The sequence below is a fragment of the Oncorhynchus nerka genome, linkage group LG14 (assembly GCF_034236695.1).
Source record: "Oncorhynchus nerka isolate Pitt River linkage group LG14, Oner_Uvic_2.0, whole genome shotgun sequence".
Lineage (NCBI taxonomy): Eukaryota > Metazoa > Chordata > Actinopteri > Salmoniformes > Salmonidae > Oncorhynchus > Oncorhynchus nerka.
Genome location: NC_088409.1, coordinates 11,451,343 through 11,466,830, shown reverse-complemented (window position 1 = coordinate 11,466,830; position 15,488 = coordinate 11,451,343). Strand labels below are relative to the sequence as shown.

The window sequence follows — 15,488 nt, the reverse complement described above, 5'->3', positions numbered from 1 at the left end:
ATGTCTTCTCCTTCTATATCTATAGCTGCTGTACATTTCACCATTGACCATCGGGTCCACGTTTGAACCTGATCATATACAGTAGTGGAACATTACAGACTTCAGATCTCCTCTTACTGAGGTGTAGTTGATTAGTTCCACACCAAGGTGGACAGGACACCAGACAATCTGTCATCTGTTGGTTTGCCAAGGACAGGGAGAGGTTTCTGGCATCCTCCTATACAACAGCAGATGCACAAAGGAGATCAGGTTTGTGTCCAAATGGCATTCTAATCCTATATAGCTGTTGCCTACTTTTGTCCAGAGCCCATAGGGCACCAATCAAAAGTAGTGCACTACATAGGGTATAGGGTGCCATTTGGATCAGAGACTGAATGAAGACCCAAATTGGAATGTGTTTGAAATAGCACTCATGCTAAATATTCTTAATGACGTATGTCTGCCAAGGTTATGTACATGAAGCCAGTAACTGTCAGTATTATTCCTCTGCATAAAGGTGTCTGTGTGTGTGTGTGTCGGGGAGGGGCTAAGCGTTGCTGGGAAGAATGAGGGAACCATCCCACTCCGCCCACCAGGGGGCATCACTGCTCCCAGTTGCCATACAGAACAATGTCACTATGTCAGCAGTGTAATGGTGGAGTTTCCATCATATTGCTTCCTTAAACCTTACAGATCAGATTTGTAAACGTTGAGGGGTTAGTTACGGCCGAGGGGAAGGGGAAGTCTGGTTTGAGAGATGGAGAGAGAGAGGTCAGCATGTCTGTAGCCAACAGGAAGCTGTACCAGGAGGACAGGAAATGTAAACCCTCCAGCAGCGACAGAATACTGGGGCCAACACTAACAGACTGGCATGCTGGCATCAGACCATTAAGATACACACTTAATCTGTCCCGAAAGGCACCCTATTCACTATATAGTACACCACTTTTGTCCAGAGCCCTATAGGCCTTGGTCAAGGGTAGTACACTACATAGAGAATATTCAATAGACTGCCGCTTGGGATTCAGCCCAGGTATTCTCCATCCCAGCCCATCTGTGTCTCCCTGGTGTACCTGCTTTGGGTGCTCCTTGTTGGGCCTGCTGTGGCGAAGACTGTGGGTGGTGCTGGAGGTCCTGGCTTGGGGTCCTGTAGAGGTCCTGTAGTTCCCCGTCGGGCTCCCCCTCCCCTCTCAGCCCTCTCTGGCCTGGATAGCCTCTTCCTCTGGGCTCAGGAAGAGCTCCTTCCCGTAAGTGACCTGCTGTGGCCATTCAACACTGAACACAGAATGAGAACGATGAAATGTATGGACTGTTTACACCCATTTCAACATCAGTTTTACAACGTTTCTGTTTACTCTATCCTTACATGAACCTTGAACCTGGTGTGGCCAAAGCCACATCCACACTGTGCAGCTATTATTAACAAACCATAAATACCATACTAAATGGACAAACAAAAGTAGGCTAGGTATTCAAACTATGCAGAAGCCTCAGATAAACCATATTTCACACTTGAATAATATACGGAAGACAATGCCTAAGCTGATAACTATGATAGCAGTGTCAGTCTATCTGTCATGTGTTAAGAGCTATCCCCACTGGGCACAGACGTCAATTCAACGTCTAATCCACGTTGGTTCAACGTAACTTCATTGAATTGGAAACAACATTGATTCAACCAGTGTGTTCTCAGGGGGATGCAACTGTCAGTCCGTTATGATATGTCTATATTTGTTTTATGTCTGTTACAGTTACAGGTACATTATTATTACAAAGTAACTTGAAGAGACTGTACACTGAAGACTGTACGTTGAAGAGACTGTACATTGAAGAGACTGTATGTTGAAGACTGTACGTTGAAGAGACTGTACGTTGAAGACTGTACGTTGAAGAGACTGTACGTTGAAGAGACTGTATGTTGAAGACTGTACGTTGAAGAGACTGTACATTGAAGAGACTGTATGTTGAAGAGACTGTATGGTGAAGAGACTGTATGTTGAAGACTGTACGCTGAAGAGACTGTCTAGAAGAGACTGTACGCTGAAGAGATTGTAATGCTGAAGAGACTGTACGGTGAAGAGACTGTACGCTGGAAGAGACTGTACGCTGAAGAGACTGTACGCTGAAGACTGTACGCTGAAGAGACTGTACGGTGAAGAGACTGTACATTGAAGACTGTACGTTGAAGAGACTGTACGTTGAAGAGACTGTATGTTGAAGACTGTACGTTGAAGACTGTATGTTGAAGAGACTGTACACTGAAGAGACTGTACGTTGAAGAGACTGTACGTTGAAGAGACTGTACGTTGAAGAGACTGTACGTTGAAGACTGTACGTTGAAGAGACTGTACGTTGAAGAGACTGTACGTTGAAGACTGTACGTTGAAGAGACTGTACATTGAAGAGACTGTACGTTGAAGAGACTGTACATTGAAGAGACTGTACGCTGAAGAGACTGTACATTGAAGAGACTGTACGCTGAAGAGACTGTACATTGAAGAGCCTGTACGCCGAAGAGACTGTACATTGAAGAGACTGTACGTTGAAGAGACTGTACGTTGAAGAGACTGTACGTTGAAGACTGTACATTGAAGAGGCTGTACATTGAAGAGACTGTACATCGAATACTGTGCATCGAAGACTGTACATTGAAGAGACTGTACATTGAAGAGACTGTACGTTGAAGAGACTGTACGTTGAAGAGACTGTACGGTGAAGAGACTGTACGTTGAAGACTGTACGTTGAAGAGACTGTACATTGAAGAGACTGTACATTGAAGATTGTACATTGAAGACTGTACGTTGAAGAGACTGTACATTTAAGAGACTGTACGTTGAAGAGACTGTACATTGAAGAGACTGTACGTTGAAGAGACTGTACGTTGAAGAGACTGTACGTTGAAGAGACTGTATGTTGAAGACTGTATGTTGAAGAGACTGTACATTGAAGAGACTGTACATTGAAGAGACTGTACGTTGAAGAGACTGTACGTTGAAGAGACTGTACGTTGAAAAGACTGTACGTTGAAGAGACTGCCTGAAGAGATTGTACATTGAAGACTGTACATTGAAGAGACTGTACATTGAAGACTGTACTTGAAGAGACTGTTTTGAAGAGACTGTACGTTGAAGAGATTGTACATTGAAGACTGTACATTGAAGAGACTGTACGTTGAAGACTGTACATTGAAGAGACTGTACGTTGAAGAGACTGTACATTGAAGAGACTGTACATTGAAGAGACTGTACGTTGAAGAGACTGTACATTGAAGAGACTGTACGCTGAAGAGACTGTACATTGAAGAGACTGTACGCTGAAGAGACTGTACATTGAAGAGACTGTACGCCAAGAGACTGTACATTGAAGAGACTGTACGCTTGAAGAGACTGTACGTTGAAGAGACTGTACGTTGAAGACTGTACATTGAAGAGGCTGTACATTGAAGAGACTGTACATCGAATACTGTGCATCGAAGACTGTACATTGAAGAGACTGTACATTGAAGAGACTGTACGTTGAAGAGACTGTACGTTGAAGAGACTGTACGGTGAAGAGACTGTACGTTGAAGACTGTACGTTGAAGAGACTGTACATTGAAGAGACTGTACATTGAAGATTGTACATTGAAGACTGTACGTTGAAGAGACTGTACATTTAAGAGACTGTACGTTGAAGAGACTGTACATTGAAGAGACTGTACGTTGAAGAGACTGTACGTTGAAGAGACTGTACGTTGAAGAGACTGTATGTTGAAGACTGTATGTTGAAGAGACTGTACATTGAAGAGACTGTACATTGAAGAGACTGTACGTTGAAGAGACTGTACGTTGAAGAGACTGTACGTTGAAAAGACTGTACGTTGAAGAGACTGTACGTTGAAGAGATTGTACATTGAAGACTGTACATTGAAGAGACTGTACATTGAAGACTGTACGTTGAAGAGACTGTACATTGAAGAGACTGTACGTTGAAGACTGTACATTGAAGAGACTGTACGTTGAAGAGACTGTACATTGAAGAGACTGTACATTGAAGAGACTGTACATTGAAGAGACTGTACGTTGAAGAGACTGTACGCTGAAGAGATTGAAAAGACTGTACGCTTGAAGAGACTGTACGTTGAAGAGATTGTACATTGAAGACTGTACATTGAATAGACTGTACATTGAAGACTGTACGCTGAAGAGACTGTACATTGAAGAGAGAAGACTGTACATTGAAGAGACTGTACGTTGAAGAGACTGTACATTGAAGAGACTGTACATTGAAGAGACTGTACATTGAAGAGACTGTACATTGAAGACTGTACGTTGAAGAGACTGTACATTGAAGACTGTACGTTGAAGAGACTGTACATTGAAGAGACTGTACGTTGAAGAGACTGTACATTGAAGAGACGCTGAAGAGACTGTACGTTGAAGAGACTGTACGTTGAAGAGACTGTACGGTGAAGAGACTGTACGTTGAAGACTGTACGCTGAAGAGACTGTACATTGAAGAGACTGTACATTGAAGATTGTACATTGAAGACTGACGTTGAAGAGACTGTACATTTAAGAGACACGTTGAAGAGACTGTACATTGAAGAGACTGTACGTTGAAGAGACTGTACGCTGAAGAGACTGTACGTTGAAGAGACTGTATGTTGAAGACTGTATGTTGAAGAGACTGTACATTGAAGAGACTGTACATTGAAGAGACTGTACTGAAGAGACTGTACGTGAAGAGACTGTACGTTGAAAAGACTGTACGTTGAAGAGACTGTACGTTGAAGAGATTGTACATTGAAGACTGTACATTGAAGAGACTGTACATTGAAGACTGTACGTTGAAGAGACTGTACGTTGAAGAGACTGTACGTTGAAGAGATTGTACATTGAAGACTGTACATTGAAGAGACTGTACGTTGAAGACTGTACATTGAAGAGACTGTACGTTGAAGAGACTGTACATTGAAGAGACTGTACATTGAAGAGACTGTACGTTGAAGAGACTGTACATTGAAGAGACTGTACGCTGAAGAGACTGTACATTGAAGAGACTGTACGCTGAAGAGACTGTACATTGAAGAGACTGTACGCCGAAGAGACTGTACATTGAAGAGACTGTACGTTGAAGAGACTGTACGTTGAAGAGACTGTACGTTGAAGACTGACATTGGAAGATGTACATTGAAGAGACTGTACATCGAATACTGTGCATCGAAGACTGTACATTGAAGAGACTGTACATTGAAGAGACTGTACGTTGAAGAGACTGTACGTTGAAGAGACTGTACGGTGAAGAGACTGTACGTTGAAGACTGTACGTTGAAGAGACTGTACATTGAAGAGACTGTACATTGAAGATTGTACATTGAAGACTGTACGTTGAAGAGACTGTACATTTAAGAGACTGTACGTTGAAGAGACTGTACATTGAAGAGACTGTACGTTGAAGAGACTGTACGTTGAAGAGACTGTACGTTGAAGAGACTGTATGTTGAAGACTGTATGTTGAAGAGACTGTACATTGAAGAGACTGTACATTGAAGAGACTGTACGTTGAAGAGACTGTACGTTGAAGAGACTGTACGTTGAAAAGACTGTACGCTGAAAGAGACACGTTGAAGAGATTGTACATTGAAGACTGTACATTGAAGAGACTGTACATTGAAGACTGTACGTTGAAGAGACTGTACATTGAAGAGACTGTACGTTGAAGACTGTACATTGAAGAGACTGTACGTTGAAGAGACTGTACATTGAAGAGACTGTACATTGAAGAGACTGTACATTGAAGAGACTGTACGTTGAAGAGACTGTACGTTGAAGAGACTGTACGTTGAAAAGACTGTACGTTGAAGAGACTGTACGTTGAAGAGATTGTACATTGAAGACTGTACATTGAATAGACTGTACATTGAAGACTGTACGTTGAAGAGACTGTACATTGAAGAGACTGTACGTTGAAGACTGTACATTGAAGAGACTGTACGTTGAAGACTGTACGTTGAAGAGACTGTACATTGAAGAGACTGTACATTGAAGACTGTACGTTGAAGAGACTGTACGTTGAAGAGACTGTACGTTGAAGAGATTGTACATTGAAGACTGTACATTGAAGAGACTGTACGTTGAAGACTGTACATTGAAGAGACTGTACGTTGAAGAGACTGTACATTGAAGAGACTGTACATTGAAGAGACTGTACGTTGAAGAGACTGTACATTGAAGAGACTGTACGCTGAAGAGACTGTACATTGAAGAGACTGTACGCTGAAGAGACTGTACATTGAAGAGACTGTACGCCGAAGAGACTGTACATTGAAGAGACTGTACGTTGAAGAGACTGTACGTTGAAGAGACTGTACGTTGAAGACTGTACATTGAAGAGGCTGTACATTGAAGAGACTGTACATCGAATACTGTGCATCGAAGACTGTACATTGAAGAGACTGTACATTGAAGAGACTGTACGTTGAAGAGACTGTACGTTGAAGAGACTGTACGGTGAAGAGACTGTACGTTGAAGACTGTACGTTGAAGAGACTGTACATTGAAGAGACTGTACATTGAAGATTGTACATTGAAGACTGTACGTTGAAGAGACTGTACATTTAAGAGACTGTACGTTGAAGAGACTGTACATTGAAGAGACTGTACGTTGAAGAGACTGTACGTTGAAGAGACTGTACGTTGAAGAGACTGTATGTTGAAGACTGTATGTTGAAGAGACTGTACATTGAAGAGACTGTACATTGAAGAGACTGTACGTTGAAGAGACTGTACGTTGAAGAGACTGTACGTTGAAAAGACTGTACGTTGAAGAGACTGTACGTTGAAGAGATTGTACATTGAAGACTGTACATTGAAGAGACTGTACATTGAAGACTGTACGTTGAAGAGACTGTACATTGAAGAGACTGTACGTTGAAGACTGTACATTGAAGAGACTGTACGTTGAAGAGACTGTACATTGAAGAGACTGTACATTGAAGAGACTGTACATTGAAGAGACTGTACGTTGAAGAGACTGTACGTTGAAGAGACTGTACGTTGAAAAGACTGTACGTTGAAGAGACTGTACGTTGAAGAGATTGTACATTGAAGACTGTACATTGAATAGACTGTACATTGAAGACTGTACGTTGAAGAGACTGTACATTGAAGAGACTGTACGTTGAAGACTGTACATTGAAGAGACTGTACGTTGAAGAGACTGTACATTGAAGAGACTGTACATTGAAGAGACTGTACGTTGAAGACTGTACATTGAAGAGACTGTACATTGAAGACTGTACGTTGAAGAGACTGTACATTGAAGACTGTACGTTGAAGAGACTGTACATTGAAGAGACTGTACGTTGAAGAGACTGTACGTTGAAGAGACTGTACGTTGAAGAGACTGTACGTTGAAGAGACTGTACGTTGAAGAGACTGTACATTGAAGAGACTGTACGTTGAAGAGACTGTATGTTGAAGAGACTGTGCTTAATGAAATCAGTTGAAAAGCTTTCAGTGACTCCCTGTGGTGCTCCCAGAAGTGTCGTTCTAACAAACACCTATTTGAAGGCGACCAATCCCATTTCTTTACAACGCTTTCATTTCAACGCCACTCAATATCTCTTTGAAAAAAGGAACAAAATACATCAAGAACCACCCAAGGTTATATTAACATCTAAAATCCATCCCTTCAAATATCCTGCAGCTTTCAAACTCCAAGTACTGTGACGACCTACTGAACAGAAAGTGTCCAATGTTGGAAAGTAAGATGATAGTGAAACAGAGAAATAGTGTTTGTTGGGTCAGTTAATCAGTGAAAGCAGTGCTCTATATCTGCCTGAGGGAGCTGTATTTTACACCAAGCAGTTGGCCTCCTGCCAGTGCAGCATATTAAAGTGTCCTACTTGGCACAAGCTCTAGCTGGGAGAAGTCTCTGGTTCCCTCAACGTGTGTCGGACCAACACTCTGGCGCCGGGTAACGTTTGGCTTTCGCACAGAGCACTTTTCAGCACACACACACACACACACACACACACACCACACACACACACAGACACAGACACACACATACACACAAACAAATGCTCACACACACATCCTTCCCCTAATTCTGGCCAGGCTGATTTAAGTGTATGTCCAACATGTAGACAAGCACTCCTCCTCCATCCATCATAGTTGACAGAATAAACATGAGCTCAACTTTTGACCTCCACAGTAAGTTTCTCTCTCTCTGTGAGGTGGTGTCAGTGCTGAGCTGTGTGTGGACTGTTGACCTCCACAGTAAGTTTCTCTCTGTCTGTGAGGTGGTGTCAGTGCTGAGCTGTGTGTGGACTGTTGACCTCCACAGTAAGTTTCTCTCTCTCTCTGTGAGGTGGTATCAGTGCTGAGCTGTGTGTGGACTGTTGACCTCCACAGTAAGTTTCTCTCTCTCTCTCTGTGAGGTGGTATCAGTGCTGAGCTGTGTGTGGACTGTTGACCTCCACAGTAAGTTTCTCTCTCTCTCTCTGTGAGGTGGTGTCAGTGCTGAGCTGTGTGTGGACTGTTGACCTCCACAGTAAGTTTCTCTCTCTCTGTAAGGTGGTGTCAGTGCTGAGCTGTGTGTGGACTGTTGACCTCCACAGTAAGTTTCTCTCTCTCTGTGAGGTGGTGTCAGTGCTGAGCTGTGTGTGGACTGTTGACCTCCACAGTAAGTCTCTCTCTCTCTGTAAGGTGGTATCAGTGCTGAGCTGTGTGTGGACTGTTGACCTCCACAGTAAGTTTCTCTCTCTCTCTGTGAGGTGGTGTCAGTGCTGAGCTGTGTGTGGACTGTTGACCTCCACAGTAAGTCTCTCTCTCTCTGTAAGGTGGTATCAGTGCTGAGCTGTGTGTGGACTATTGACCTCCACAGTAAGTTTCTCTCTCTCTCGGATTCCTGCTGAGTTGATCCCCCATACATACTACTGACTGTCTGCACAAGACCTAGCATGTTCACATCCGTCCTAAGACACGCATCATCAAACACTGTGCTCTACTCTGGTTGTGTCCCAAATGGCAAACTATTACCTTTATAGTGACCAGGGCCCATAGGTCAAAAACTAAGGGCTCTGGTTAAAAGTAGTGCACTATGTTACCTTTATTTAACTAGGCAAGTCAGTTGAGAACTAATTCTTATTTTCAATGACGGCCTACCAGGGAACAGTGGGTTAACTGCCTGTTCAGGGGCAGAACGACAGATTTTTACCTTGTCAGCTCAGGGATTCGATCTTGCAACCTTTCGGTTACTAGGCCAATGCACTAACCACTAGGCTACCCTGCCGCCCCACTTTAGTGTACTGTGAGCTGGTTGGTATTGTAGTGTACTGTGAGCTGGTTGGTATTATAGTGTACTGTGAGTGAGGCTACCTACCGGCTACCTGCCGCACTATGAAGGGAATAGGGTGATGGGACCTGGTTTAAATGTAATGCACTATGAAGGGAATAGGGTGATGGGACCTGGTTTAAATGTAGTGCACTATGAAGGGAATAGGGTGATGGGACCTGGTTTAAATGTAGTGCACTATGAAGGGAATAGGGTGATGGGACCCGGTTTAAATGTAGTGCACTATGAAGGGAATAGGGTGATGGGACCTGGTTTAAATGTAGTGCACTATGAAGGGAATAGGGTGATGGGACCTGGTTTAAATGTAGTGCACTATGAAGGGAATAGGGTGATGGGACCTGGTTTAAATGTAGTGCACTATGAAGGGAATAGGGTGATGGGACCTGGTTTAAATGTAGTGCACTATGAAGGGAATAGGGTGATGGGACCTGGTTTAAATGTAGTGCACTATGAAGGGAATAAGGTGATGGGACCTGGTTTAAATGTAGTGCACTATGAAGGGAATAGGGTGATGGGACCTGGTTTAAATGTAGTGCACTATGAAGGGAATAGGGTGATGGGACCCGGTTTAAATGTAGTGCACTATGAAGGGAATAGGGTGATGGGACCTGGTTTAAATGTAGTGCACTATGAAGGGAATAGGGTGACATTTGTGACTCGGACTCTGTAGGCCCATAGAGCTGCTACTCCTTTAAGACCCATGGCCCTGGGTGAGAGCTGCTACTCCTTTAAGACCCATGAACCTGGGTGAGAGCTGCTGCTCCTTTAAGACCCATGGCCCTGGGTGAGAGCTGCTGCTCCTTTAAGACCCATGGCCCTGGGTGAGAGCTGCTACTCCTTTAAGACCCATGAACCTGGGTGAGAGCTGCTGCTCCTTTAAGACCCATGAACCTGGGTGAGAGCTGCTGCTCCTTTAAGACCCATGGCCCTGGGTGAGAGCTGCTGCTCCTTTAAGACCCATGGCCCTGGGTGAGAGCTGCTACTCCTTTAAGACCCATGGCCCTGGGTGAGAGCTGATGCTGTGTGTGTGTGTGTGTGTGTGTGTGTGTGTGTGTGTGTGTGTGTGTGTGTGTGTGTGTGTAAAGGATCTCTGTTTGTGGACGCGGATCATTGAGTACATGGTTTGCTTCCTAAATGGCACCCTATTCCCTAAGTAGTGCACTACTTTGGGCCTGGGCCCTGGTTAAAAGTAGTGCACTATAGATTTGGGATGCTCTCCATCAACTCATGGTGTGAGAGGAGACAGAGCTGTAATTCACTAGGCTTCTTCTGATTGGTGAGGGAGAATTATACAGTATGGGCCTCTAGGCTCTGTTACTAGGTAGAGTAGAACGACGTCTGGGAAAGAGTGAGTGATGTGACTGGCTGACTGAGTGAGTGACTGAGTAAGTGAGTGACTGAGTGAATAAGAAGGAGAACAAAATAACATGGTAGATCAGTAGTGTGTACCAAAACAACATGGTATATCAGTAGTGAGTACCAAAACAACATGGAGATCAGTAGTGTGTACCAAAACAACATGGAGATCAGTAGTGAGTACCAAAACAACATGGAGATCAGTAGTGAGTACCAAAACAACATGGTATATCAGTAGTGAGTACCAAAACAACATGGTATATCAGTAGTGAGTACCAAAACAACATGGTATATCAGTAGTGAGTACCAAAACAACATGGAGATCAGTAGTGTGTACCAAAACAACATGGAGATCAGTAGTGAGTACCAAAACAACATGGTAGATCAGTAGTGTGTACCAAAACAACATGGTATATCAGTAGTGAGTACCAAAACAACATGGAGATCAGTAGTGTGTACCAAAACAACATGGAGATCAGTAGTGAGTACCAAAACAACATGGAGATCAGTAGTGTGTACCAAAACAACATGGTATATCAGTAGTGTGTACCAAAACAAAAACAACATGGTAGATCAGTAGTGTGTACCAAAACAACATGGAGATCAGTAGTGAGTACCAAAACAACATGGAGATCAGTAGTGTGTACCAAAACAACATGGATATCAGTAGTGAGTACCAAAACAACATGGAGATCAGTAGTGAGTACCAAAACAACATGGAGATCTGTAGTGAGTACCAAAACAACATGGAGATCAGTAGTGTGTACCAAAACAACATGGAGATCAGTAGTGAGTACCAAAACAACATGGAGATCAGTAGTGAGTACCAAAACAACATGGAGATCAGTAGTGTGTACCAAAACAACATGGAGATCAGTAGTGAGTACCAAAACAACATGGAGATCTGTAGTGTGTACCAAAACAACATGGAGATCAGTAGTGAGTACCAAAACAACATGGAGATCAGTAGTGAGTACCAAAAAACATGGAGATCAGTAGTGAGTACCAAAACAACATGGAGATCAGTAGTGTGTACCAAAACAACATGGAGATCAGTAGTGAGTACCAAAACAACATGGTAGATCAGTAGTGTGTACCAAAACAACATGGAGATCAGTAGTGAGTACCAAAACAACATGGAGATCAGTAGTGAGTACCAAAACAACATGGTAGATCAGTAGTGTGTACCAAAACAACATGGTAGATCAGTAGTACCATGTCCATTGGAGACCTTCTTCCCCGGCGTTGTTTTGTTTTTCCGCTGTGAGGACGGACAGGAAGTTGAGTTGTGGCTGTGAGCTGACATCCTGTCGTCACACTCCTCCTCTTCATCATCTTCATCCTCCAGATCCACATCATCCTGGGCACTCCCAAAGTACGCCATGTTGCCCGGCAACGCAGCCGAGCCTGAGAGGGAGGATGGGAGGGAGGAGAGTAGAGAGGGGGAGCACAGACAGAGGGATGGGCATGGAGGAAGAGAGGGACAGAGAGAGGGAAACAGACGCCTTTAGAAAGGAGTCTGCAGCACACAACTGAGCCGATATTACCACTAGCAACAAGAACATAGCACATAGCAACAAGAACATAGCACATAGCAACTAGCCGTAGCAACAAGAACATTCATTTATTGCAACTCAAACACATTTTGACGTAGAGATACTCAACACAATGATGAAGAGCTCTTATTTCAGTATGACTTGGTTTGAGGCCCTTGATGGCATGGAAAATGCCAGATGTGCTTCAATCTTCCTCTGACCAGGAAATCAGCTGTCATTTTCTGTTTATTTTCCAATTCTACACGCTGAATCAGCATCGTTGGTCGACACCCAGCAGGTGATCACATGGCCACACCGACACGGTGTGTTTAGTGCTTTACTCATCTCCATCTATACTACCCACCTCCCTCCTCATCTCCATCCATACTACCCACCTCCCTCCTCATCTCCATCTATACTACCCACCTCCCTCCTCATCTCCATCTATACTACCCACCTCCTCCTCATCTCCATCTATACTACCCACCTCTCATCTCCATCTATACAACCACCTCCCTCCCATCCTATACTACCCACCTCCCTCCTCATCTCCATCTATACAAACTCATCTCCCTACCCACCTCCCCTCATCTCCATCCATACTACCCACCTCCTCCTCATCTCCATCCATCTACCCACCTCCTCCTCATCTCCATCCATACTACCCACCTCCCTCCTCATCTCCATCCATACTACCCACCTCCTCCTCATCTCCATCCATACTACCATACACCTCCCTCCTCATCTCCATCCATACCCACCTCCTCCTCATCCCACCTCCTCCTCATCTCCATCCATACTACCCACCTCCCTCCTCATCTCCATCATACTACCCACCTCCCTCCTCATCTCCATCTATACACCTCCCTCCTCATCTCCATCTACTACCCACCTCCCTCCTCATCTCCATCTATACTACCCACCTCCTCCTCATCTCCATCCATACTACCCACCTCCCTCCTCATCTCCATCCCTACCCACCTCCCTCCTCATCTCCATCCATACTACCCACCTCCCTCCTCATCTCCATCCATACTACCCACCTCCCTCCTCATCTCCATCCATATCCATACTCCCTCCTCACCCATCCATACTACCCCTCCTCATCTCCATCATACTACCCACCTCCCTCCTCATCTCCATCCATACTAACCACCTCCCCTCCTCATCTCCATCCATACTACCCACCTCCCTCCTCATCTCCATCTATACTACCCACCTCCCTCCTCATCTCCATCTATACTACCCACCTCCCTCCTCATCTCCATCTATACTACCCACCTCCCTCCTCATCTCCATCTATACTACCCACCTCCCTCCTCATCTCCATCTACTACCCACCTCCCCTCCATCTCCATCTATACTACCCACCTCCCTCCTCATCTCCATCTATACTACCCACCTCCCTCCTCATCTCCATCTATACTACCCACCTCCCTCCTCATCTCCATCTATACAACCACCTCCCTCCTCATCTCCATCTATACAACCACCTCCCTCCTCATCTCCATCCATACTACCCACCTCCCTCCTCATCTCCATCCATACTACCCACCTCCCTCCTCATCTCCATCCATACTACCCACCTCCCTCCTCATCTCCATCCATATTACCCACCTCCTCCTCATCTCCTCCATCTCCATCCATATTACCCACCTCCCTCCTCATCTCCATCCATACTACCCACCTCCCTCCTCATCTCCATCCATACTACCCACCTCCCTCCTCATCTCCATCTATACTACCCACCTCCCTCCTCATCTCCATCTATACTACCCACCTCCCTCCTCATCTCCATCTATAATACCCACCTCCCTCCTCATCTCCATCTATACTACCCACCTCCCTCCTCATCTCCATCTATACTACCCACCTCCCTCCTCATCTCCATCTATACTACCCACCTCCCTCCTCATCTCCATCTATACAACCACCCTCCCTCCTCATCTCCCATCTATACAACCACCCTCCCTCCTCATCTCCATCCATACTACCCACCTCCCTCCCTCATCTCCATCCATACTACCCACCTCCCTCCTCATCTCCATCCATACTACCCACCTCCCCTCCTCATCTCCATCCATATTACCCACCTCCCTCCTCATCTCCATCCATACTACCCACCTCCCTCCTCATCTCCATCCATACTACCCACCTCCCTCCTCATCTCCATCCATACTACCCACCTCCTCCTCATCTCCATCCATACTACCCACCTCCTCCTCATCTCCATCCATACCCACCTCCCTCCTCATCTCCATCTATACTACCACACCTCCCTCCTCATCTCCATCTATACTACCCACCTCCCTCCTCATCTCCATCCATACTACCCACCTCCCTCCTCATCTCCATCCATACTACCCACCTCCCTCCTCATCTCCATCCATACTACCCACCTCCCTCCTCATCTCCATCCATACTACCCACCTCCCTCCTCATCTCCATCCCCCACCCCCTCCTCTCATCTCCATCCATACTACCCACCTCCCTCCTCATCTCCATCCATACTACCCACCTCCCTCCTCATCTCCATCTATACTACCCACCTCCCTCCTCATCTCCATCCATACTACCCACCTCTCATCTCCATACTATACTACCCACCTCCCTCCTCATCTCCATCCATACTACCCACCCTCCCTCATCTCATCTCCATCTCATATCTATACCCACCTCTCCTCCTCATCTCCATCTATACTACCCACCTCCTCCTCATCTCCATCCATACTACCCACCTCCCTCCTCATCTCCATCCATACTACCCACCTCCCTCCTCATCTCCATCTATACTACCCACCTCCCTCCTCATCTCCATACTACCCACCATCTCCTCTATACTCATCTCCATCCATACTACCCACCTCCTCTCATCTCCATCCATACTACCCACCTCCCTCCTCATCTCCATCCATACTACCCACCTCCCTCCTCATCTCCATCTATACTACCCACCTCCCTCCTCATCTCCACCTATACTACCCACCTCCTCCTCATCTCCATCCATACTACCCACCTCCCTCCTCATCTCCATCATACTACCCACCTCCCTCCTCATCTCCATCTATATTACCCACCTCCCTCCTCATCTCCATCTATACTACCCACCTCCTCCTCATCTCCATCCATACTACCCACCTCCCTCCTCATCTCCATCTATACTACCCACCTCCCTCCTCATCTCCATCTATACTACCCACCTCCCTCCTCATCTCCATCTATACTACCCACCTCCCTCCTCATCTCCATCTATACTACCCACCTCCCTCCTCATC

General features: G+C 45.3%; 1 protein-coding gene across 1 annotated transcript in view; it reads right to left on the bottom strand.

Annotated features, from left to right (window-relative positions):
* jarid2a (jumonji and AT-rich interaction domain containing 2a) overlaps nucleotides 1-15,488 on the bottom strand; it is a 188,023-nt gene that overhangs the window by 55,930 nt on the left and 116,605 nt on the right. Inside the window, 1 exon segment of the mRNA XM_065027388.1 lies at nucleotides 11,894-12,085. Coding sequence (XP_064883460.1) covers nucleotides 11,894-12,085 — 192 coding nt within the window.